At 34.8% G+C, this 25,573-nt stretch overlaps 1 protein-coding gene across 5 annotated transcripts in view; it reads left to right on the forward strand.

Annotated features, from left to right (window-relative positions):
* The first annotated feature begins 13,636 nt into the window (after positions 1–13,636).
* LOC5568671 (synapse-associated protein of 47 kDa) overlaps positions 13,637–25,573 on the forward strand; it is a 44,287-nt gene continuing 32,350 nt past the window's right edge. For 3 of the 5 annotated variants that reach the window (XM_021856786.1, XM_021856790.1, XM_021856788.1), the window contains exon 1: positions 13,637–13,947. In XM_021856786.1, the coding sequence (XP_021712478.1) occupies positions 13,727–13,947 (221 nt within the window). In that variant the 5' untranslated portion in view covers positions 13,637–13,726. The remainder of the gene's footprint in view (positions 13,948–25,573) is intronic. The other 2 variants (XM_021856787.1, XM_021856789.1) reach the window with 1 other exon arrangement.

Genomic DNA, 25,573 nt, shown 5'->3' on the forward strand with positions numbered 1-25,573 from the left:
AACATTGACAAATTTTGTTCATAACTCTAGATGACAATTTGAGCAAAATATTGAGAATGGGTTTTGTATAGTCGTTGAAAACGTTTATAGAGGAATTCTAAATGCGCGTAAAAGAAGAGCCCATGTTCAAAACTCTTCGGTCATTGTTAAAATTTGTCGCATATATCTAATACAGACATTTGGAAATTTTCTCTAGCAAAGTATTTGATCAGATTGATCAGATTCATCAATCGGATTGATGTTTCTTCAACAATCAAAAGTTTTTCTGACCAGATCCTTGCGACATCATGAGAGTGGTATAGTAGAATATTTGAGTGCATACTTCTGATATATGTTGGCACCTCTACAAAAATGTCACCAATTTTTTTTTACTGTTATCAAGAATAAAGTTTAAAATATATAATTATGCAAGAAGAAGTAGAAAGAAGTAATGATTAATGCCATTTTTTTTCCACTGATTTCACAAAATCTAATCTACATTTGTTCTGCTATCCATTTGTATTTTTACGGATGTCCAAGAAAATCCCGCAGGAATAAAATCGAAAATTTTATTCCTACTTGTACCGATGGTATTTTTACCAGAAACATCAATTGGTGTAATCCTTGAGAAAATTAATAGGTACAAAAGAGATTTTACCAGCAATTTCTTCAAGAATTTGTGAAAATAATCTAAGGGTATTCTCGTGAAAAAGGAAACGCGATGAAATGAATGAAATTTGAAACTTCAGCCGCAAAACTTTCAACAATTTCCAATTCGAATGTTAGGAGGAGTTGCTTGAGGAAGTTGCTTCAACAACTCCGCCACACATTTCTTCTTCGACATGACTTTTTCAAGAGATTTCTTCTTATCATCTAATCATTTATTTTACAACTAATATTTCCCGAATCTCAAGCAACATAATGCTTGATGAGATCTTGTCATTAACTTCTGAGTGCATGACGGTGTCAGTCTCGATAAAAAAGCATTGAAAAACTGCTATGATCCATAACATCCGTGTAGATTTTTAACGGGACTTACTATAAATATCTGATGGATATCTTTCATCTTTTATATTCATCCCTGACATTACATTTAAACTGTGATTACATGGATTTTAGCATAGTAATTTATAAGATCTTCCACTATTTTCGGCTTAGTACCTTTTTCACTATTGAGACGTGTGGTAACCAAAATTGCACTCTATGTTCAGGAAATTCCAAAAAATAAACCCTCCAGAAAAGATCTTCAACTGAACCTGTGCTCGAAATCTGCTACTTTCAATATGGTCTGGTTTTAAAACTGCACATTTGCACTCAAGAACAGTCGCAAATGGCCGCTGAAAGTAATACCACGCTTGTACTGTGGACAACAAGATGGTGCAAATAATCAGTACATGATTTCTCTGATTTTGAGACAAAAACTGAACTGAGGAAGGCTCCCAGACATTTTTCACATCATTCTTAGCAGTTGACATGCATTTTCTGATACTTTTTTGATTAGAATGATAAAAAACATAAGCATTTCAAAATTCCCGAATTTAGCAACATCCCCTTTTTGGCAACATAAAAATCACGCCTTGTTGCCAAAATCGGTAAGGCACTGTAATACATAAATACATAAATAATCCATATTAATACATATTACAATACCTGATCTAATTATCAGCTTGGTATTTGTAGAATATGCAGAAGGTATTATTTGAGGCATTTTACCTTTTATGCAGGGCTAATTCATACCTCATTCAGGTTGTAAGTATTGGAAATTATCTGGTATGGAATACCTCAATTTGGTATTCAGTAGTTATTTTCTTCTGCTCGGGGTGCCCCCCCCCCTTATTGTAAGCATTCTTGAACTTGAAAAAAGATAGTCATTTCCAAAATAGGGCGAAGTTTGTTTACATCGTTCTGAAATTCTAACAGTTGGCATCAACGTTCAATTTCCCACACTGAAAACCGAACGGCGACACTGTTGTTTGTATATCCACTATACACTCGGTTCTCAAATTTCTCAAGCTTTCACCACAATCTCATGCAAGCATGGTAATCGAAAACAGTCAAAACGCATACAAATTAGTAGAAAATGTAAATTACTTGAAATGAAGAAACTTTATTGAAAAAGTAACGAATAGAAATGAAGCGTAAAGTTATTAGCCAACGTTGTGTGCAACTAGGTTTGTCATGTATATTACGGATTAAACCAGTTGACGGTGTTTTTGAAAAAAAAAAAACTGAAGGTCGTAAACAAAAATTGAGATGCAAAATTGTGAAAAATAATCGAATCGTTCTAGTGGGCTTCGATCCCATGACTCCCAATTAGAGTTACATTGTGAGACCTTTTTTGGTGTGTCTCATTTTTCTTGAGATGTGTCTCACTGCGGTCTCATGTGCTTCGTCACATGTGCTGTTTAAAATTCAGCGCAATAATTGAAGTGAAGATATCATTTTTCAACGAGAATCGAAATTGTAACTTACGGATCGGGAGTCTTCGACCATGTCATGTAGACCATCTAGACACCTGCATAATGAAGCGAAAATAGTTGTAGAGGCTCTTCGTTACTAAGCAGTTGTTACACAACTTGGACACCGATCGCGAGCTGTAGCGCCGAACAGCGCATGAGACGAGTCTCCTCGAGAGCACATCACCTAGCGCGCGCTTTCAAATTTTTTGTGAGACTCTGGCTAGCGCAGCACACTAGGATTCCGATGAGCTGAGAGACGGTTTGGTTGGAGACTCGTCAGTACATTTATGTGCTCCTTAGAAATATGAAACTCTACTCTCAATACGACCCCATATTCTCTTTCACAACCCTACATCTCCTTCGGCTCTTTTAGATGCCCAATTCGACACTCTAAAGCGTGCCTACGAACAACAGTGAGAGATTTTATTTTCAGCATCGCACTGTTGCGAGAGTTAAATAATTCCCCCAAGAATGAGTACACAAGATTTTCACGAGATTAGATAAATATACTGAAGGATTTATTCAGAAATCTGCAAAGACCTCACCTAACAGTTTTTCATATATTGTCAGGTACTCATCAAGCACTACCGTTGGAAGTAGTTATGAATATTTTTAAGACACATTAAAATGAGATACATGGGGTCAACTGTCGGCTGTAGGAATAAATCGTTGAAAATTAAGTCAGAACATCTTTGAAAATCTTAACATACATTCCTAAATAAGCTTCGCTAAACACTATCAAGGATCTGTTCAACAGATACCATGCCCACACAGTTACGGATCACCCACAGTTACGGATCACTTTGACGTTCAACATCGGATAACTCGTTAAAAACAAAAACGTTGACGTAAATCATATTTTTGCCAGGTCATACTATTTGTCTTCTACCATTTGTAATGGTAAGCACAACATTCAATCGTTAAATAACGGTATTTTTGACAAATGTTTAGTTGGTGCCACACAGCTATCATCATATGGTCGTCTGTAAGAGGTGCCGTCAGCATTCTTAAGCTCCCACAGATGATAAAATTCACATCTGACTTACCTGAGTTACCTCAGGGATGTCAAAAATCCTTGTTTGCGGATGACACAGACCTCTCCGCCAAAGGACAAAGTCTGCGTGTCATCTGTAGTCGATTGCAAAAAGGTTTGGATATGTTTTCTTCATACTTGCAAAAATGAAAGATTTCTCCTAATGCTTCCAAAACTCAACTAATAATATTCCCACATAAACCAAAAGCTCTTTATTTGAAACCTTCAAGTAGACATGTTGTCACGATGAGAGGGGTTCCAATAAATTGGTCAGATGAAGTTAAGTATCTAGGGCTCATGCTAGATAAGAATTTAACTTTCAAAAATCACATTGAGGGCATTCAAGCCAAATGTAATAAATATGTAAAATGTCTCTACCCCCTTATTAATAGACAATCAAAACTTTGTCGTAAGAACAAGCTTTTGATATTCAAACAAATTTTCAGGCCAGCTGTACAAATATGGACTAATAGAGTGGTTCAAAAAGTCGTTTTTGCTCCACACGCTCATTCGATTCTAAATCAAATTCTGAGCGACCTCCCAAAATTTGAGCTCATTCAGATGAAAACAAAGACTGCACAAGGCCTTTGAAGTTTATATGGGAATTACTATTGGAAAAGCAAGCAACTCGTTTAATCGGTCATAGTGTTTGCCCATGTGATCTTGTGGATTAGAACTACGTTGATACTGTGAGATACAATAGTCAGCTACAACTTAGCCGAAAACCGTTTTTAAATCGGACGCCCCAGTAATTAGTTATTGATTTTTGAATGAGTTGTGAAACTTTGGCTATAATTATTGGGCTGTTCTGCAGGCATCACTGGATATATGCAGTAAAACATAGTAGCCATGATTTGTGCGTGCTATCTTTCGCTCCAGATGCAGCAATGTTGCCTGTTCAGAAGTTTAATGAGCACTGCTGAAGAATTTGTTACTGGATATAAATCAATAACTAATTACTGAGGCGTCCGATGTGAAAACGGTCATCGGCTAAGTTGTAGCTGATGAATGTATCTCACATTATCAACGTAGCTCTAATCCCCAAGAGCACATGGGCAAACACTATGACCGATTGAATGAATTCGTTGCTTTTCTCATAGTAATACCCATATAAACTTTAAAGGGCTTGTGCAGTCTCAATTTTCATCCAAATGAACTCAAATTTTGGGAGGACACCCAGAATTTGATCTAGAATCGAATGAGTGGTGTGGAGCAAAAACGATTTTTTGAACCACTCTAATGGACTAGCTGTTGTAATACCAGGAAGAAAGCTCTGCAAAGAATTCAAAATAATAATTTTAAAATGATTCTGAAGCTTCCTCCCTGGTATAGTACCAATGAGTTACATAGAATATCCAATGTTGAAACATTGGAACAAATGTCAAATAAAATAATTAATAATTTCAGGCAAAAATCGTTACAATCTTCTATTGTCACGATTAATGCGTTATATGTTTAGGTCAAGTTAGGTTAAGTAAATTCAAAGCGTTTTTTTTTTTCTCTTATAAGCAGGTGAAATCAACCCACCGTATAAAATCTGAACTGCGACGGCAAATTAAATGTAATATGTTGTTAACAAAATGTTAATAAAATCTTAAATTTGTTTTATCAAATTAGGATGATAGTGTTGTCTAATAACACAGAACACCTAGATATAAGAAATGAATGTAATGTTTGGAATGATACTAATGAAGAAACTAAAAAAAAAATATGGTCCAGGAAATGATTGTTTACCACGGTTATGGATCACTTGAAAAGAATGTAGATTTCTGTCATTTAAATCATTAGATTCGACATTTTAAGGCAATAGCACTAAGGATAAAACTCATAAAACATCAAGGTATGTAAATTTCATTTTTAGCATGATTTGTGTGGGTGAAATACTTGGTGAGAAGCAAAAAACAGTTCATGTTTTAGTTACTGCAATGCAGTATCACCAAAAAAATCTCCAAAAACATAAATCTTGAGCAGCATAAATCTTGAGCACTTTTCGATCCATAACTGTGGAGCCATGGTATAAGTTCTATAATTCTGCTAATACTGTTGAGAGAAATTCTCAAAATTCTTCAGTTCCGTCAATAGTTTGTTAGAGGATTTTGCCAGGAAGTGGATGAAATCTACGAAGAACTGAACTGAAAGTATGTCTAGCATTTGCTTTAGAGCAATCTTAGTTTCATTTCCAAACTGTACAAAAATACTTATGCAACGCTGGACACTTTTCTATCATGACTTCGCAGTTGGAGTTCGATTCCCGGTCGGTCCAGGATCTTTTCGTAAAAGAAATTTTCTTGACTTCCCTGGGAATAGAGTATCATCGTACCTGCCACACGATATACGAATGCGGAAATGGCAACTTTGGCAAAGAAAGCTCTCAGTTAATAACTGTGGAAGTGTTCATAAGAACACTTAGCTGAGAAGCAGGCTCTGTTCCAGTGAAGACGTAATGCCAAGAAGAAGAAGAAAAAGAAGAAGGAGAAGCGATTGAGAACCCAGGTTTATTCCGTTTTCTTCCGCCATGCAATGTATTTGAGCAGACACAATTGTTATGGCTTTCACTTGTTTTTACTAATCTGCCTCCTATTAACTTTGGTGGTAAACAAACCGGAATTTACTACGTGAGGAATGGACTGCAGTAGCATCCGGTAATGATAGAGAGGCACATGTCGATGTTGCCACTCCTCGTCAGATATTGTGTCTTTGAACCATGAGAACATATTTTGTCTACGACAAACGGTCTTCCTAGGGAAAGTTTATTAGCTATTCTTGAATTGCTACAGGATCCACGGTTGTTTTAGCGATGTGTTTACCAACAACTGTTACGTCCTTGTTGTTCTTCAAAGGACATAATATACAAAATTCAATCATACTGGTAAACTGTTGCTTTTTTTTCTCTTTAATTAAGTGCTAACCTCGTAGTACAGTAACGCAAATTCTTCATTCATTTATTTCGGTTGTTGTTAGACGTTTTGAAGTCTTCAATTTTAATAGGGTTAAGTTTCAATCTTTATTGAAGAGCTCGTTTATTGATAAGTATAGTAACAAAAATAAAGCATGATCGAATTCACAAAATTATATAACGAACAACTTTGTACAAACACACTTTTGAGATATCACATCGCATTGTTTTTTCTCACTTATTATCGTAATTACCAATATCCTACAAAAGCACTAAATTCATCTATAAAACACGAGAATGCCATGAACACTCTTCGATTAAGGTCACGTGGAATACCATTAGCATAAACACTTTCAATGCAACAGAGTTTCTCTTGATACCACTCATCACAACTAAGACTGGTAACATTTTTATACTGCTCATACAAATTATCCAACTTGGGTCCCGTTGCGTCGCTATAAAAATCACACATTATACCAAAACATCGAACGTGTCGGCGAGTAATTGGATCGTCCAGATATTGTAGCTCTAGAAACAAGTTCCAATATATGTCCGGTGTCTGTTGCAATTCCACACATTTAGCTTCGATACCACGAATTTCTTCCTTTGTGAGTGGCTTAAACACAGCTTCAGAGATAGAGAAAAGCTAAAACACATAAAGAAACAAAACAATTCATGAACTTTTTATCTATCGAATATCTCATATGTTATTTTACCGTAGAAAATATAAACAAAAAAATTGTGATCAGCTCCATCATTCCAGTAGAGTTTGTTGTGGGAAACAGATTTGTTGTAACCTTTATTAACTCTGTTATATACGATAGGTTTTTAATCAGTGTACCAAATATATCAGCTGTACATTCTAACCGAACGTGTCTGTAGGCTTCAAAAATGAAAGCCTTGTATTTGTACCCGGCACACCTCGTTGGGATAGGTTTACATATAAAACTACATGCTTTGGATTGAGGAAAAATTCATTTCCGAGACTGAATTATTGGACAGCGTCAGTATCGTAAGTGAAATTAGATATGTTCTTCAGCAGATGATTGATGATTTTTCAGAAAATTATTCATGATCAATAATTGTTTCCTATTTCGATGAATAATTAATTTACGCTTATTATTCATTATCACTAATATTGTTGTCTCAGTTTAAATGGGCGATTATCACAGTAGCTGATTAATAATTAACATTTCGATTTTTTTAATGTAATTATGATTCCTGATATAATTATGATAATCAAGTAATTGTGCTTGATAACAAATGCAAGACTTACAGTCGCCTTTCTAAAGGCAAGATTTTAACAAACTGTTCTAGATATTGCATCTGTGTTGTCTAGATCCAGAAACTAAAATCTTTTAATGTTTATCTAAAATTTGCTTATTTTGCCAATGTAAATGTTGATGTTGATTTCCGAGCCACGGAAAATTACAAAATCACCAATAGTATCACCCCAAGTAATCAATGGGACTAATGTAATTACCTAACATTCATTTCTTATATCTAGGTGCTTGGTGTTATAACACCGACAACAATATCATCCTAAAATGGTTAAAGTAAATTAAGCTGTTATTAACATTTTTTGAACAACATATTACATTTCATTTGCCGTAGCGTAAAATATTTACAAGTGAGTTGATTTCACCTGCTTATAAGAGAAAAAATTAAGGGCTTTCAATTCACTTAACCTGACTTAATTCTATGACGAACCTATCGCCGAGAAGATTGCAACGATTTTTGTCTAAATTTAATTATTTTATTTGAATTTTGTTCCAATGTTTCAACATTGGATATTCTATGTAACTCATTAGTACCAAACCAGGAAGGGAGCTTCAGAATCATTTTCAAAATTTTATGTTGAATCCTCTACAGAGCTTTCTTCCTGGTGTCACAATTGCTAGCCCATATTGGTACAGCATACAACATGGCTGACCTGAAAATTTGTTTGAATATCAAAAGCTTATTCTGAGATAATTCGGGTAAATCAGATGGAAAAATATTGTACAATATTGAGCCCAAAAAATGCATCCTTGATAAACACCAGCTCTTTCAGACTTGGAGTTTTGGTAATTAACCTGAAGTGTATAATTAGAGAGATAACTTTGGAATCCCAATCAAGCCTTTATTCCAAACACTGTCGAATGTTTTTTCTATGTCAAATAGAGACCAGTAGAATAGCCTTCAAATTTATTGGAACGAATCAAATTTGTTACACGTAAAAGTTTATTAGTGGTCGAATGTCCATGGCGGAATCCGAACTGTTCATTGGCAAAAATTGAATTTTCATTAATGTGGACCATCATAGTGTTCAAAATGAGCTATACTCTAAAAGTTTACTCATGGAGGAAAGCAAACTGATTAGACGGTTTTAAAAATTAGTACAACTTTAACAGTGTCCGATTGGTCAAAAAAAATATGCCAACTGAAAACATTTATTAAATATATGAATTAGAAAACGATAAGCTACTTTCTGGAAGTCCAAATCCAGTGGAATCATATTTTTTGTTATCCCAATAATATTTCTCACTTCTTCCAAATCAGTCTCCCAGGAATTTTCAAAAACGTTCTCTTGATTGAAAATGCTTTCAAAATTCTGAGTAACTTGATTTTCAATTGGAAAAAAATTGCAAAATAAAATTGTGTGCGCTTTCAAACTGCATAGCCAGTTTTTGAGCTTTTTCGCAATAAGTTAGTAACAATTTGTTTTCCTTTTTCAATGCCGGTATTGACTCCTGAGGTTTTTTTTTAATTTTAGATAATTTGTAAAGAAATGTTAACATCAAGATTACTATCGATATACGTTTCATATATATTCCAGTCGGCTCGAAAATAATTGAAAGTGGAGCTGATAGGATTAAGAATCGCTTCATTGGATATTTAAAATGTAACAGGGACATGATCAGAATCAAAATCAGCATGACTGATCAGTTGGCTACAAAGATGACTAGAGTCGGTTAAGACCAAATCAATCGTAGAAGGGTTTCTAGGAGAGGAAAAACATGTAGGACTATCAGGGTATTGAATTGAGAAATATCCTGAAGAGCACTCATCAAACAAAATTCTGCTGTTGGAATTACTTTGCGAATTATTCCATGAGCGATGTTTGACAAATAGGCAGCTATGAAAGTATATTTACCAAGCTGTGTTTCAACAGAAACTCCTAAAGTTTCAAAAACTTTAGTTTCAAGTAACGAAAACAGTTGATGTTTTATACGCCTATGAATGATGATTGCAACTCCCCCACATGCCCCATAAAGACAATCATTACGATAAACAAAAAAGTTAGAATCTTTTTTTAGTTTGTATCCAGGTTTCAATATGTTTCAGTAATAACTGCTATATGCACTTTATTAGCTGTAAGAAAATTAAACAGCTCGTCCTCTTTATCATTCAAAGAACGAGAATTCCAGTTTAAAATATTTAAATTATTATTTATTGGATCCATTAGAAAAACGTAATCCTATACCAATTTGATTAGTAAATTTTACACCAACATGGACTGCTTCAGTCATAGTGGTGGCTTTGAACATTGCATCAATCATTAGATTCAATTGTTCAGTTAGAAAATTAAAATCAGAGGCAGACATATCAATTGAAGTGGGTACATTTGATGATTTTCCGTCAGAATTTTTGTTAGACGAAGAGGCGGAGTAGGAGTTTCCTGTGTCGGCGGGGTTTTTTTTTCATTTGATTTGAAACAATTAGAATGGGTACTCATAGTACGAATAGGGGAGGAGTTCAAATTACCTGCTACGATATCAGCAAAGGATTTTCAGTGGATAGATACATTCGAAATTAAAAGATTCGAACGGCTACCCGACGGATTAAAATTAGTTTGTGAATGAGCATGATTATGATCTTCCTGATGGGTATGATTCCTAATCAAGCGATCGTTAACCGAAAAATGAGTATTGTTCGATACTTAACCAGGCAAATTCCGGAAACGACCGTTATCGTAACGGATATTATCTTTCATCTGCCTGGCACAAGCCTCGACTACTCTCCTTCGCGAAGGGCAAGCCCAAAAATTGGACTTATGATTGCCCCCGCAATTCGGGCATATAAACTTGGTGGTATCTTCCTTCACTGGACAGACGTCCTTAGCATGAGAAGACCCTTCGCAAATCATGCATTTAGCATCCATGCGGCATTTTTTTGTACCATGACCCCACACGGGTAGAAATCAGAATCCAAAAACAAGATTATGACTCATGATATCATGGTTCCAGCGTGTTTTCGTCTTATGAAAATACACCATGATTTGGACTCATGATATCATGAGTCAGATTGCCGTAACGCAACACACACGTTAGGTTTTTGTAGCTGATTGCTCGGAATCATGATTCAAATGCCAAAAATGCTGAGCCGCATCCGTTTATGATCGACAAAATAAAAAAAAAGTTAAAAATAGCGTACATTGAGATTCGTGCCAAGAACCTTCCGATTGTGGGCCACGTACTCTACCACTTAACCATTTCGTCATCTTGAATGTAAAGAGATCGATACGAATGAGATGAAGCAAAGTGCGCCGCTAAGTGTTTTCACACTGGATGTTACGCTTATGAGGAATCATGATTATGACTCCAGGAACCATGATTTGTGATCCTGATATTATGACCTAACCAATTTATGAATTTCATGATTTGTAAATCATGGTGTGGGGATCAGATTTTTATCCGTGCACTTTTGGCACCGACGGCACTGAGTGAGGTTCCCATGTCACACGGACATCGAACATAAGTTTTGCTTTTTCTAAAGCTTTAATATTATTAAGTTCTTTTTTGTTAAATTGAACCTAATAATATTCTTGAGAAAGCCCTTTCCGAACAATGCCAGATTGGGTTCTCCGTTTCATAAAGATTACTTGGAGTGGGGAAAATCCAAGTAAATCATTTATTCCATTTTTGATCTTTTCAAAAATTGATTTATAGTCACTCGAGAGACCTTTCAAGACGACTTTGAACAAACGTTCAATTTTGTCGTCATAAGTAAAAAAATGTGCTTTTTATCTTCAAGATGTTTGAGAAGAAATTCACGATCTTTAAGAGTTTTCGGAAAAAAGCGACAGTCTCCGTTCTTTGCGATTTGGAAGTAAACCTTGATTCTCCTAATGGAGTTCAAGATCTCCTGCCTAAATCCCTCAAATTCTGAACAACTTACCAGAGCCTGGCCTAGAGGCTACTTCGATTTAGTGTTCGGAAAATTTGTCTAGGGCATCGAACTGATTGCTCATTTCGATACAATTATCAACATTATTCATTTTACCCTTGGAAGGAAGTTCGCATTTCGGAGCAACGTCCTTTCTTCCATTCTTGCCACGTTTAGTGACAGTTTGAGATCCCACTTTTTTGAAAGAAAGTTGTGAATTCAGAGATTCACCCTTCCTTTTGTTTGTAGTTGCAACCCTTTTTAGTGAATAAACGAAAGAAGACGAGAACTCCTAAGAGATTTTTTCCCAAGACGGTGTCCAAGAAGGATTACCACCGCTAGCTTTCGCCAACGGGTCCAACAAAAAATCGAAGGCAACGGGTCCAAATAAGGATCGTAAAGGGATCAATAGTAGAAAAAATAATTTTAGTAGCACTGAAAGGTACCTTTTTTTTTTATTTTAGCGCTGAAAAGTGCTGTTTTTGTAGCACTGAAAAGTACTTTTTTTAGCACTGAAAAGTACTGACTTTCGGTAAACTTCCAAGAGCAGGAAGAATTCGTGTACGCACAAAGGTACGATGCGCACTAGATTGATGCAAAATTTGAAATTAATGCTCCCCTATGCTCAAACGGTGTCAATTATGATGAAAATCATTCTCCCAAAATTTGAAGTGATTTGGAAGAAATTTGGTTGTGCACACGCCATTTGAAGTTTATATGGAAATTACTATGGAAAAACCAAACATTTTGTGTTCAGTCCTCTATCTGCTCGTCATAATAATATATGAAAAAGCGGACACATTCTTCCCATGTAAAATCGTCCCAGCTACAACTTTGTCGAAGACCAAATTTTGTTGGGACGTAAGGATAATTTGTTATTCTTGATTCCAAAGTCTAAACCATGCTGAGATGATCATTCAATTACTTTCAGAGCAACACTGCATTTTTGCTTTTTTGATCAAATTTTTATGAAACTTTCACTACGATATCTTTCCAAGAGAAATATAAAAATGATCAGAACAAGAATAATTTTTGCGTTACACGGTGCGGAAATCTATAGTGGGACTGATATGCGGTTACTTTTCATTAATATGAATAACATTTTTTCCTGATGTCCAATCAAAATGTGGTCTTCGGCAAAGTTGTAACTGTATTCAATTTTCCATAAAATATTATGACGAAGAGATAGAGGGCTGAACACAAACGGTTGGCGTTTTCCATAGTAATCTTCATATAAACTTCAAATGGCGTGTGCACAGTCAAATTTATTCCAAATCATTTTAAATTTTGGTAGGATGCTTTTTACCATAATTTAAATTGTTTAAGCATAGGGTAGCAAAAATTTCGAAATTTGCATCTTTCTAATGCACACTGATTACTATAGAATTGTATGTTGAATTGCTTGTGCATTAAAATTTTTAGATTGCTTGATAATATTGTTCCTGAGATCTAGTTCGTCTATCTAAAAGGTTGGACGAAGTTGCCTTAAATCTTATCACATAGATGATAGAAAGTATAAAGTAATTACCAGTGACAGTGGGTAATTTTACGAAAGAAACTTGTAAACTTCATTATGTTGCTAATATATTTCTTTGACTGCATATAATACATGTTGGTTAAAAAGTAGGTAATAATAATGAAAGATTTTGAAATACGGGACATTTTGCGGGACACTTCTCGGGACATCTGGTCACATTAGTGAAGCATATCGTGTTATGGAGTGTGGGTGTGATTCCCGATTCAGTCATGAAAATTTTCGTAACGCATATTTCTTACCTGTGACTCATGCTTGTAAGTTGTCTAATTTAAGTTCACAGTCAGTGCAGAGTCTTTATTTTACATTTTTACATTTTACATTCTTGGCACTTTTGATTCACTTCGGCGGTGGGGTTTTTTATAGCTACTGGAGCCCATTTTTGGCCACAATATGCGTCGTGTTGAAGTGCTTCTTATTGAAAAATTTCAGGCGAATCGGCCGAGAAACACCCCCCTGCCTAAGTGAATCATGGAAGTGCCCAAGTAGCTCTGCACCCATAGGCTTTTGATATTCTTCTTCAAGATTTGTCAAGTCCTAGCTTCCTTATTATACCATGTAATGCTTTCTGTACTTGGCTAATAATCGTCTTTTATCTTCTGTTCCACAGTCCCACCAAAAGTGGTGTATTTTCTGGCGTATCGTCAAAGGTGACAGGTTGGCTCGGAAATGCATCAATGCCGTCAATGCCCGCGATGCCATCCATGCCAACGGTTTCAATGCCAGCGATGCCTGCAATGCCTTCCATGCCCTCAATACCCGGACTCCGTAAGCAAAACCAGGACGAAAACGGTGGCATCACGAATGAGGGCCTAGCCACATCGCCAGAGAATACGAATCAAGGTATTGCAGGAGCGACGGATGCAGCCGACGACGAAGACCGGTCCAGGTATATTAGGTAAATGGGCCGATACATAATTGATTGAAATTATGCTAGTTAGTGAGAAGGAAACACTCGTAAAGAAAAGAGGAAACGAAATGAGAATGTTGTATAGCTCAGAGAAATATGCGAAATTTTATTTGCATCCTTCTTCAATCAATCGATCTCTGTAGAGACTTGGGTACGCGACAAAGCGAACAATTTTCTAAAAAAGCTGAGTTGACTCGACATGTTCTATAAGTATATATAAGTATAATAGTTGCATTCAGTTTCTCTGCGCTAATGCTTGCTACCATTTATGACATGTATGCTTCTCTATATTATGAAGTGTTCTTCTAACGAGCCTTACCCATAGTCGATTTTAGCTGTTCTCGTACATTTTTAATGTCTGCTGGAAGCGATGTAGAAACTTTTACGATATTTTCTCCTCATTGTGCCATACGAATGAACAAAAATGATCATCCTATCAATAATTTCCCCTATGAACTATGAAAGTGATCAAATATGCTATCATGTAACGTTGATTCAGTTTATCATATTTTTTGATGCAGATTTTCACCATTCGATAATTTTCTATTCGTTCGTTTTATTTGAAAAAAAAAACATTTTCAAATTTCGTTCAATATTTTCAGTTGTATGATGTACGCAAAAGAAATTTTCGTGATGTGTAGAATTACAGTACATGGCCTTTCTTCACTCTTCCATAATGTCCTTTTTATTGTTGTCCTCATTCCCCTAGTTCAGTATGCCTATTCACGACGTTTTTGACATAGCGATGAATACACCTTTTGGTGTATGTCTTGAGATTTTTGATTTTTTTTAATGAGATTCGATCAACTATTATTATTATTTGTCTTTCTTTTGGTGGCTTTACGCCCTTGGCGAGTTTGCCGCACAATCGATCAACTATTATACTTTACAAATTATTTGTTTTTTTTTTTATCAGCCGAATGGCAGTGGGACTTAAAGCTGGCAAAATAATTGTATCGGCAAAATTTTCCAAATCACTCAGGTCGTCTATAATTGAAAATTTCAGAGATTAACAATAATTAGGTACAAGTAACGTTGATGACTTATTTTAAGACAATATTAACCAAAAGGTTCTTTAGAATATGCTTGAAACATGTTCATTCAAATACAGTACTGGCCAGAATAAACTACACAAAGACCGATTTTTTTTTTTTTTTTTTTGTATGGTATTCAGTTGGAGCTGCCTGACAGCTTAACTTGTCAAGGCTGAACCCTCGGTCTGGCTTTTGCCAAGTTTCCCCTCTACCAGGACCAATACTCAGACGGACTAGGCAATGGCGCCCACATGAACACTGTTTTTTATTCGTATTGTGACGTGGTAGTTTTTGAAAAATACCCATATTCCCTTGCTTCTGAGAAAAGGAAGCATTGTGAAAATCAGCAGCTCCATTAGAATTTGTTTGAAATAGTAGTGTAGTAGTGTCATTACTAATACTGTCTAATCGAAATGGTTTTGAATAATTTGTCATTCAAGTGCTATTCTGATTACTCCTGTCTTTTACGTAAGATTAGAGTCTTAAATGTCAATTGTCGTCAAGTCTTAACAAAATTAGGCTGTTTAGTAGTAGTTCTAGTAAATTTCATTTTTGTTGTTAAAAGTATTAATTGGTCATTACGTTCATATATCCTTAAAGAAAAAAGTCGCTTTCCTTGTCTGTTCAACAATTTTTCGGAATTAGCAAGTGTACCCTAATAAGCGATCTCAGCGTCTTACTTTCCATAGTCATTTTTATAGTGAATATTGAAGAGTAAAGTTACCTTAGGCTTCTATTACAGTCTCCTACAAGATTCACTTTTCGGTGGCAAATGCAATGCTTCACAACGCCTACTTTCTACTTGTAAATTTTGCGAAAATGAAGCTGGAATTAGATTATTTATACCGCTGTTACAAAAGAGGTATTTCTTATTATGGAAATGTAAAAACCATATTAAAATAAGATTGTCGCCACTTATTTCTACTCAGTGAATCTACTAGTCATTTTCCTAAGAGTTCCTAAGTATTCCCTACGTCGTATATGATAACGATGTATCTAGCTAGCTAATAGTAAGAGTGGCTACGGATCATTCTGGTTAGCAAAAGGCAAACTGAACGTCACCAATAGTATTAATGTCCACTTCGAATAGATTAATTATTTGAAATGGGCATCAATTCTATCAATGACGCAGAATGTCCGTTGGATCACATCCGAGATATTAATGCGTCTATGCCATATGAATTATGACGCGGCTTTAAGCAAAAAATGCCAAAATGTGATACCACCACTACAGGTTACGCCTTTGGTTTCCATCATATGGGCTAATGGATTATGCCCTCCCATCGCGGCAAGGTCGCATAACCAAGGGGAAGGTACTACACAAAGACCGATTTTCATACAAAATGGTACAAAATAGCTCACCGATTGATTTCAAGTTTGGACTGCGTTTCAGAAATAACTTGAGCTTTGATATGTGAGAAATTAATTGAATTCTGTTCAAAAGTTTTGACGCTATTAAAAAATACTACACACTTAGATCAAATTACCAAATTCGTTAATCCATTTAACGAAATCTCAACAGCTGAACGATCGGTAATCGGTTCGGTAAACGAGTTGATTACAGATCTTTCAGTAATCCGCATTTTTGTGCCCAGCTATCAAAACAACCGAATTGTCGGAAATCGTTTACCGAAAAACTGTAGCCACGGTACACAGATTATTTTCCTTGGAACCTTGTTTTTTCGTAAGGAATAAAAACAACGAAGATGGACGTTCGTGATTGTGCTTCTTTATTTCATAAGTTAAATAGACGTCATATATAGTTACACTCATGAATATAATACATAGACGATCGATGCCACATTTTCTGTCGGAAACACAAAGCAGGATGCGCACGAGAAACTTCAACGGTAGCTGCGAACACTGACAACAGGACTGCAAACATTGACGTTAGTTTATAGGTGAACCGTTTATACGCTACCAAAAACTCACCTTCATCATAATTATCTGCCTAGAAAATCTATGAGATACTGGCACAATTTCGTTTTCAGACATTCCATGAACAATTTTACTGCAACGCCCCTGAGAGAAACGTACACGATTGATTGACGCTGTTATTTGTTCAAATAACTGAAGTCGGTAATCTAATAGACATTTTACCGAAGCTTCAGTTGAACATTAAAATTACTGATTATTCGGTAAAGAATTCACCGTATTTCGGTAGTTCAGTTCGTAATGAGCTGTCAGAGGCTGCTGAATTGTTCTTGTGAATTTCTGATTTGTTCGATAATTTTATTTACTGAACGCGCATAGTCTGATTGAGTGTGTATTTTGAAAAAAATACTGAAATTTTCTGAAAATGAATGAAATATTTTTAAAATGGTAATATTTAGAAGAAAATTTGCTTCTGCAAATTTAACGACTTAGAAGAAATTCAAAATATTGTGGAATATTATATATATCCTAAATTGTTCGTATTCAAAATATCTAAGAATTAAAATTTTGCAATTTTGGTTTTTAATAACTTTGTAATTCTTGCATAGAATTTAAAGCCTAACTTGAAGTTATTTGCAACATACAGTTCAAATTCAAGATCAATCGGTTTGCTATAAGCATAGTTACAGGTATCCAAACTTGACCATTTTATATGAAAATAAGCCATTGTGTACTTTATTATAATCAATAATGTTTAATAATTTCTAGATTGCAGTTCATCGCTATTTTAGTTTCGTTTGAATTGAACATTCACATATTTTGAATATTTCTGTGTTGACATAAGCGATTTCTCTTCATCGATCCTCTCTTTCGCTAATAACTTCGCTAAAGTAAATAAATCTGTAATATTTCTTGTTAATGAAGCAAGAACTGATTTTTCATCCTACAGCACAAAAATATGTTACGAAAATAGAATCTGTTTTCTGCAATAATCCAAAGAGAGCAACGATGAAGAGAAATCGATGAATGTAGATAAGCTCTCATGAAAAAAAAACACAGATTTACTTATCAATCGTGACAATCATCGCATGTGCTCTGCTCGTTCGTTTTATTTAAGTGTTTAGTACAATCATCAAAATACTGTTCGCTATCATATTTCCACCGTCTATCAAATCCATGTTTTCCTAAGAGTTGGTTTCGGAATTGCGAAGAAATAGCAATTCAAAGATAAACGTTGAAATGACCTTATAATGTATATAAAGGTTATTAAAATAAAAAAAAGTTGCAAAATGCACTGACGTGATAAAGTGCGTAACATCGATTTCTTGATTGTAGGGGAACTAGGTACATAATAGGGTCCTAAAGCCCTGTGCCAATTTTAGTACCAAACGGTTTAGTTTAGGCTAGAAACACATGTTTACTATATTTTTAACTGATTTTCGTTGGTTTAAGCCCAAAAAAACATTTATTTACGGAGAAGCTGTCACACCCCTTGGTTTAAACTCAAATGTTGGGTATATTTTGTTTTCCGTGTCCCTTCCGAAATGTCAGAAAGGAACAACCTCTGTGTTAAATCTAAAAGCCCTGTGGCATTTTTGTCGATAAAGTGAACGTCAAACATGTCAAGTGTCAAGGTTCATATTGGGAACCATTTTTAAGATTAAAATTTAAATATGTTATAGCCGTTATTTGAGCTGAAAAAATTGCTAAATTAGAACATGCTCTTTCGTATTATTAAATAAAAACAAGAATTCATTAAATATTTCAGGACCCAATTGTTGATTAAATATCATAGGTGGAATTGAAATAATGACGCAGAAACTCAAATAAAATATGGAACGGTCTTGTATTTGGTGCATGCATTAGAATTGCGTAAATAGCTTGATTTTGCCGCACAAAATTTGTTTGAAACTGGTTGGCGCATTTTACCCCACTGTTTTGAAAAACAATGTTTTAGGTTTCATTTGATTTTAATTCAATACCTCAGATTTGATTACCCATGACTGTTTTTAGTTATTGCTTAGTTATTTTTTGGACTTTCCTGTAAATCCAATTAGAATGAGGTGGATTTCTTGACGAAATATGTAGGCATTTTTCCTTAGTTAGCGCATATTAAGGTGAAGATGAATCGAAGCCAAAGCTCAAATTTTCAAGAGCACGGATCTGGAGAACCAAACATCCGTTTGAGCTGAAAACCTAATCGATTGGTCACCACCAGCTAGGGACCAATCGATTAAGTTTTCTGCTTGAACGGATGTTCGGTTCTCCAGATCCGTGCTCTTGAAAATTTTAACTTTGGCTTCGATTCATCTTCACCTTAACCCGACGTTCCTTAACGGGCGGCTCATTTGGCTGATTGGGTCATTTGTCCGAATGCCGTTTGGCTGAACAATTACACTAGTAAGAAACTATAGATAACATGTCAATATACATTCGATCAAATAGTGTTTGGCCAAACAACGTTTGGGCAAATAGCCGGATATCCCTCATGGATAATTAAGCTTTTACAGCATCATCGAAATCAGAAATCATATAGATTTACGTACAATATAGTTTTGCAATTTCCTTGAATCGTTGTATAATGGATTCGTTAAGTAACTCAAATGAGTTACGTAATAAAATAGCGTTGCGTAATGATTCGCAACGCAACAAATATCAGTTGGCTAATGAGTTTTTACAAAACTCATAATATGGTGCAGGAAAGTAGGTTGTTTCATGACGGATTGGTGGAATTACCTACTGATGAAAAGTAGATTACGCAACAAGTCGCAGAATTATCATTTTTACAACACGACTCGTGCGTGTATTCAATAACACTTGTCGAGTTTGGTAGTTGCGACGAGTGCTATATAAATTGAGTTCTGCAGCGAGTTGCTTACAAGATTTTTTTTTGTTTCTTTATTAAGGTGAATTTTAGTACATTGACATATGGCTGGTTCTTCACCTAGTAGCTTACCACTTTTTTTTTGCAATTTCGAAAAAGACCGCTCGAGGATATCAAAACTCAAATCGGGCTGCGATTTACCATTATTTTGAAATTTATGAAAATTGCGCAACGATTCATTGTGTAATTCAAAACAGTGCGGTATGAAAAAGCGTAGTATAAGAATTCATTACAGTTATTTGCCTAACGACCCTGCATAATTCAGTGCAGGAAATCAGGCAATTTCATCTCAGATTACGAGCAGAAATTGTATAAATAAAGAAGTGTAAACACTTCTCAGTAAATTTTTCCAATGCCTAATCTTTAGAGATGGGACTGACTTGCGATTCAAGATAGTATTGCTGTTTGCCTTTGACGTGCAAATCGGGTTGAACCTGGCTACAAATGCGGTAACACAAAGTAATGAAAGGATACTTAGCAACCATGATTTATACCACCGAAAACCTAGCATAGAAAATCAAACTTTGACTTCGCCTTCCTTGTGAAAAAACTTACCGCGTTTGGTGTACCTGCATTTGATATTTGCGTTTCAAACGCAAACAGCTATAAAGCAAAGTCAAAGATAAAGTTTTTTTGAAATGAATTTTATCACATTTTAACTCATTCGCATTTAGCTAGATAAGTTGAAACTGATCTAAATCAGTATTATCCTTTGACAAAAGTGTCCTATCAACAAACTTTCTTCTGCAAAGTTGTTCATTTAGGCATTTTTGACATTTGTTCCGAAGACACTTATGGCTCTATCACTGATGTGGATGGCGTTGTATGACACTTCATCAAAAACTGTTAAAAAAATTATTTGAATAATTTTCACGTAAATTTTTTTAAACATAACAATAACAAAGAAAATTTTCATTATTTGCTGGCAAAATTTCCAGATTATATAATACTTTTAGCACAGACAAGCGACGTTACACTCGGACTATTTTCATCGTACAGCGAAACAACGCTCAATTCTAATATTTGGTAGTTGGCCGACGGCTCAATCGTGGCGCTCGTATCGTTTTTGTTCGAATTTTATACATGCACTGCCGCCACCTACTGGCCTGTTGGCAAAATACAATATTTTCAGCTTTGGGTGTTAATGTTCGCATGACAATGATTTGAATTAATAATTGTTCTAGCTATTTCGTCTGTTTTTCTGAGATTTTAGTAAAAAAGAGTCCAAAAACAGTGTTCTACAAAATCTTGGGTAGCTCATGACGCAGCAGATAATTTGTTATCTACGACTAATCAAGAACATTAGCTTCATTGTCACGAAGAAAGAAAAGTGGAGCCGCGCCATTCACTTCAGTCTTAGAGCATAGGTGTCTTCGGAAGAAATGTCAAAAATGTAGCACAAATTATTTCAAAATATTTTGTCGAAAACACCAAACCTCTAGGATTCGAGAGTACTAGAGATTTTAATCGACGAAAACAGCGATCTGCCTAAGTGTGTGGCTCGCTTAGTAAAAGATATGTCGGTCTAGCAACATTGATGAATTGAGTTTCTTATCAAACAATTACGTCCGTTTGGGCTAAAATATAAGGAGCTAGGTTTATTAATTACTTCCATCGTTTTTCGTTCATTAGCTAATTTTACGGATTATGGCCAACTTTCACTTTTCCTAACACAGCTGAAATTTCCGGGATTCTTAAGAAATAAATTATTGTTGAATTATACTTATTTCTATGAAAACATTACCGGAATTCATAAATAATTTATCAATTTAATGGAACTAATTTACCAACATATGTTGATTTATCTAGTAAAACATATAATAATCTGTAAAATAAGCTTAATATGTTATATTATGGCAATTCAAAATTAAACAAAAACAGTTTGAAAATCCAATCTCCCGTATCTACAAAACGGTCAAGCTTTGATATCACATTAGGGCGGTTCAAAATTAAATAAAGTTTGGAAATCCAATCTCCCATATCTTCTATGTCATCCTGACCATAAAAATAGGATTCTGTGCACTTTTCAGCTTTTCCGGTGAAGAATTAAGTTTGTATAAAAATTACTATGGAAAAAAACATTCCAAACACGTTAGAATTGTAACAAACTTGTAAGTTCAAACTTATCATTCCATAGTAAAAACTTATTCATTACACCATAATAAAAGAAGTTGCTGAAGAGAATAATCGAACAGATGGGAGATGAGATATTAATGACTTTGTTTGCTATTATTTAACTATATGTGTGATTATAGATCGGTAAACTTATGCAAACTTCTCAAACAAAACTTATACTTCAAAAAAGTTTCACTTTTTCAACAGCTTCCTTTATTATTTTCAAAATTTATCCATAGTAATTTCCATATAAACCCACATCGTCTTTGATAACCCATTAAATCTCCACCAAAAACCAAAAATTAAATCTCCACCGAAAATTTCACAAAACACTATTTTTATGGTAAGGATGGTATAAAAGATATGGAAGATTGGATTTCCAAACTTTATATCATTTGGAACCACCCTAATGTATTATCAAAGCTTGACAGTTTTGTATGAAATGCGTAATATAGTTCAGTCATCACTCTAACATAGCAACACCGATGTAAGGTAGAGTAAGGTGGGGCAAAAGTTCGACCTTAGTGGAACAATCAATATTTTCAGAAAAACAATAGCAGTTGTGAATAAATAAATACCACACGGTGAACCTTCACCATATTGGCTATAATTTTGCTGAACAAACTTTGCCTAAATGTTTACCCATTTCTAAAATTGATTGTCTTGAACGAACTTTTGCCCCACCGGTAGGGCAAGAGTTTGAATCAAGCGTGGGGCAATAGTTCGCTGACTGAAACACATACTATCGATACTTTTGTGACATGTATACTTTATACAAACCGTAAACTTATGTTTATTGAAAAATACAAACTAAATTTTCATCAAAAAATTGCCCAAAACAGAGTTAAATGTATTATACCGAAAAATATCAGTTTTTCGCAAAACTAACTAAAAAGGAGACATTTTGATGACTTTTTTCACACGATCAAGCATATTTCGCTAAAATTAAAGGTTATATGTAGCTTTTAGGCAATTTTTAATTATTTCCGCGAGATAATGTATGGGTCGAACATTTGCCCCGCTGATTCGAACTTTTGCCCCACTATAGGCCAAAAGTGGTTTCCAAGGATTTATGAAAAAACTAATACGACTCAAAGCATCCTTATGATAGATCTAGAAACCCTCTTAAACAAAAAAATTGAATAAGATTTTATTTTGATATTGTTCCATGCATGTTCCATGAAAGTTCGACTGAAAATTACAATTTCTATGCCTTAAGACAATAAAAAAAAGCTATAACTCTTCCAAATCTCAATCGATTTCTATAATATTTGGAGTGGAAGTCCCCTACTTGAATAGCATTTGAACCACCATGAAATTTATAACATTTGTTTTAAATTGAGCTAGAAATCTCAAAAATAAACTCTTGCCTCACTTTACTCTACTGGGGTTTTCGAGAAAAAATTATCCTATTCATATAGTTAATAATTCAATTAAGATCAACTATTTTTTCGTAAACTCCGCTTGACCACAAGGATCCACATCCAGCTATAACATAATCATTCTCACAACTGCTTCACGGCATTTTTTCCATGTTTGCACATCTCATTTCATCGCCTTATCCTCTGGACATCGCTTTTCTGTTATATGCACTTTCGTATCATAACTTTCCGAAATAGCTCGCCAATACGTAACTTACGCACATAACCAATTGATATTCCAAAAAACGACAACAATGTTTCCAAAACTAAACAATAGTAATGTAGAAAATATTGCAATGCAGATAGAAGATCACAAAAATTTCTTCATTTGTGTATGGCCCATTTGAAATCTAGTTTTAAGTGATATAATTTGAACATAAATGTAGTTTTCGATTCCATTCCGTTTATCAAGTATCGATTTGTTTCCATGTAATTTCCGCAACGGTATCAATCAGTTTTATTTCGTATTCATAGCGTCACCAATACACATGTAACCCACAATCAATCTGATATATCTCATCATAACTCTAAGTCAGGAAACAACTTATGGGGACATGACCACTGGTATCGGTCGAAAACAGTTTTCTCCACAACCTGCCACTTTTTTACATCCATTACAACAACTAAAATAGATCGTACCGACGTTTTCACATCATGTCGTTTGCTTGGTAGTTTAAGGTACACTGTCGAAGCTTATCAATTGTTTTATAGACGAAAATATCACAATTTTCTTACTGGTCGCTAAGTTGTAACTACGCCGATATATGTTATTTTTTATAAGAGTAGTTTATGATGACATGTCTGTAGTTAAAAAAATGTCTTAATTGAAAAGTCATAGTTATTAGTTAGTACTATTTGTGTTACAAATAATTACAGGTTGTCCTTACTTCAAATCTTATTAATCAAGCTGTCGCTCTTTTGAAAAAAATGTATCTTTTGACTACTTTGTGATCGCTGTAGTCATTTTTAGCATAAAATTCACTTATCCCAACGAATTTCAGTAGAATTTATCATGCTTTAAAATAAATCAAATATTCTAACAAACGGTTATAGGACAATGATTGCAATAGACTGTTCTCCAAACCATGTTAAAATCTTATCGATCTAGTTCTATGATCGCCTTAAGAGGAATATAACCATTGTCGTTTTACAAATTTTCAAAACCAATTTTTTTTGCTCAAATTCGAAGCAATGTTTATGAAAATCTATCATTGCATTACACTTGCTAACTATAACGCAATGATAGATTTTCATGAAGATTTCTTGAAATTTGAACAAAAAACTGGGTTTTTATTTCTGATGATTGCATGATGGATTCTTGAACCTTACCCATACTTCAGTTTAATGTTCAGTTATCATAAATGAAAGATTTCGGTAAAATTGAACATTTTCTTAAAGAAAGTTGTTTTTCATGAATCTCCCACCACAGCCTTATCGATAGCTCTTTTTTTTGGTCTTATGATCTGGAGGCCATTATAACCATTATTAAGACAAAAAAAAAATCACAGTGTTGGTTTGAATTAAACCAAGCTTTAGCATTTTTTTCTGAAAGAGGAAAGACAAAAATGATAAGAATCAATTCAAACCATGATAAAAGTCATGAAATTGATCGAAGTTCACCGTCATATTTGGTACCGCAATGTTTTCGCTTCTTCTTATTATTTACATCAGGAAATTCTTATCGTTTTTCTTGGTAATATATATTGAAATTACAGTCAAACCTCCATAAGTCGATATTTGAACATCGACTCATGGAAATATCGCATCATGCAATAGAAATGCTTTAAAATGCTGTTCGAGGAGACTATCATAGAAATCATGAAATTGATATGCCATCTGTTCAAAATTACTTATTCGTGGAAATTATCATTTGAAAAATGTGGTAAATCCGCCATGGGCGAAAAGCCACTATGTTAAAGAATAATAATGATATCTGAGATAACATTCATTAATTCATCTGATCTGAGGTAACATTCATTAATTTGATCATGTTTGAACATCCTTTTGAACGGTCAAAATGCTCGCTAATTGTTGAACACGTCATAAGGAATACACGGGCTGTTCAACAATTGGCGACTTGCCCTAGTTCTAAAAGTTTTGCATAGGTCTAAACATTTGATATCATCGCACTTGACAAAAGCTCCTTTCCCTAATAAAAGCGTAACGTAATTCATAGACGCTCCCTGAAGTACTACGAGCATCACGGTAGCAATAATCGCTAATATCGTCACAATTTGACGTACCAATTTGTCGATAGTGTGCGAAAACCACCCCCAGCTCACTGG

Source organism: Aedes aegypti, unplaced genomic scaffold, assembly GCF_002204515.2.
Source record: "Aedes aegypti strain LVP_AGWG unplaced genomic scaffold, AaegL5.0 Primary Assembly AGWG_AaegL5_hic_scaff_235_PBJ_arrow, whole genome shotgun sequence".
In the NCBI taxonomy this organism is placed as follows: domain Eukaryota; kingdom Metazoa; phylum Arthropoda; class Insecta; order Diptera; family Culicidae; genus Aedes; species Aedes aegypti.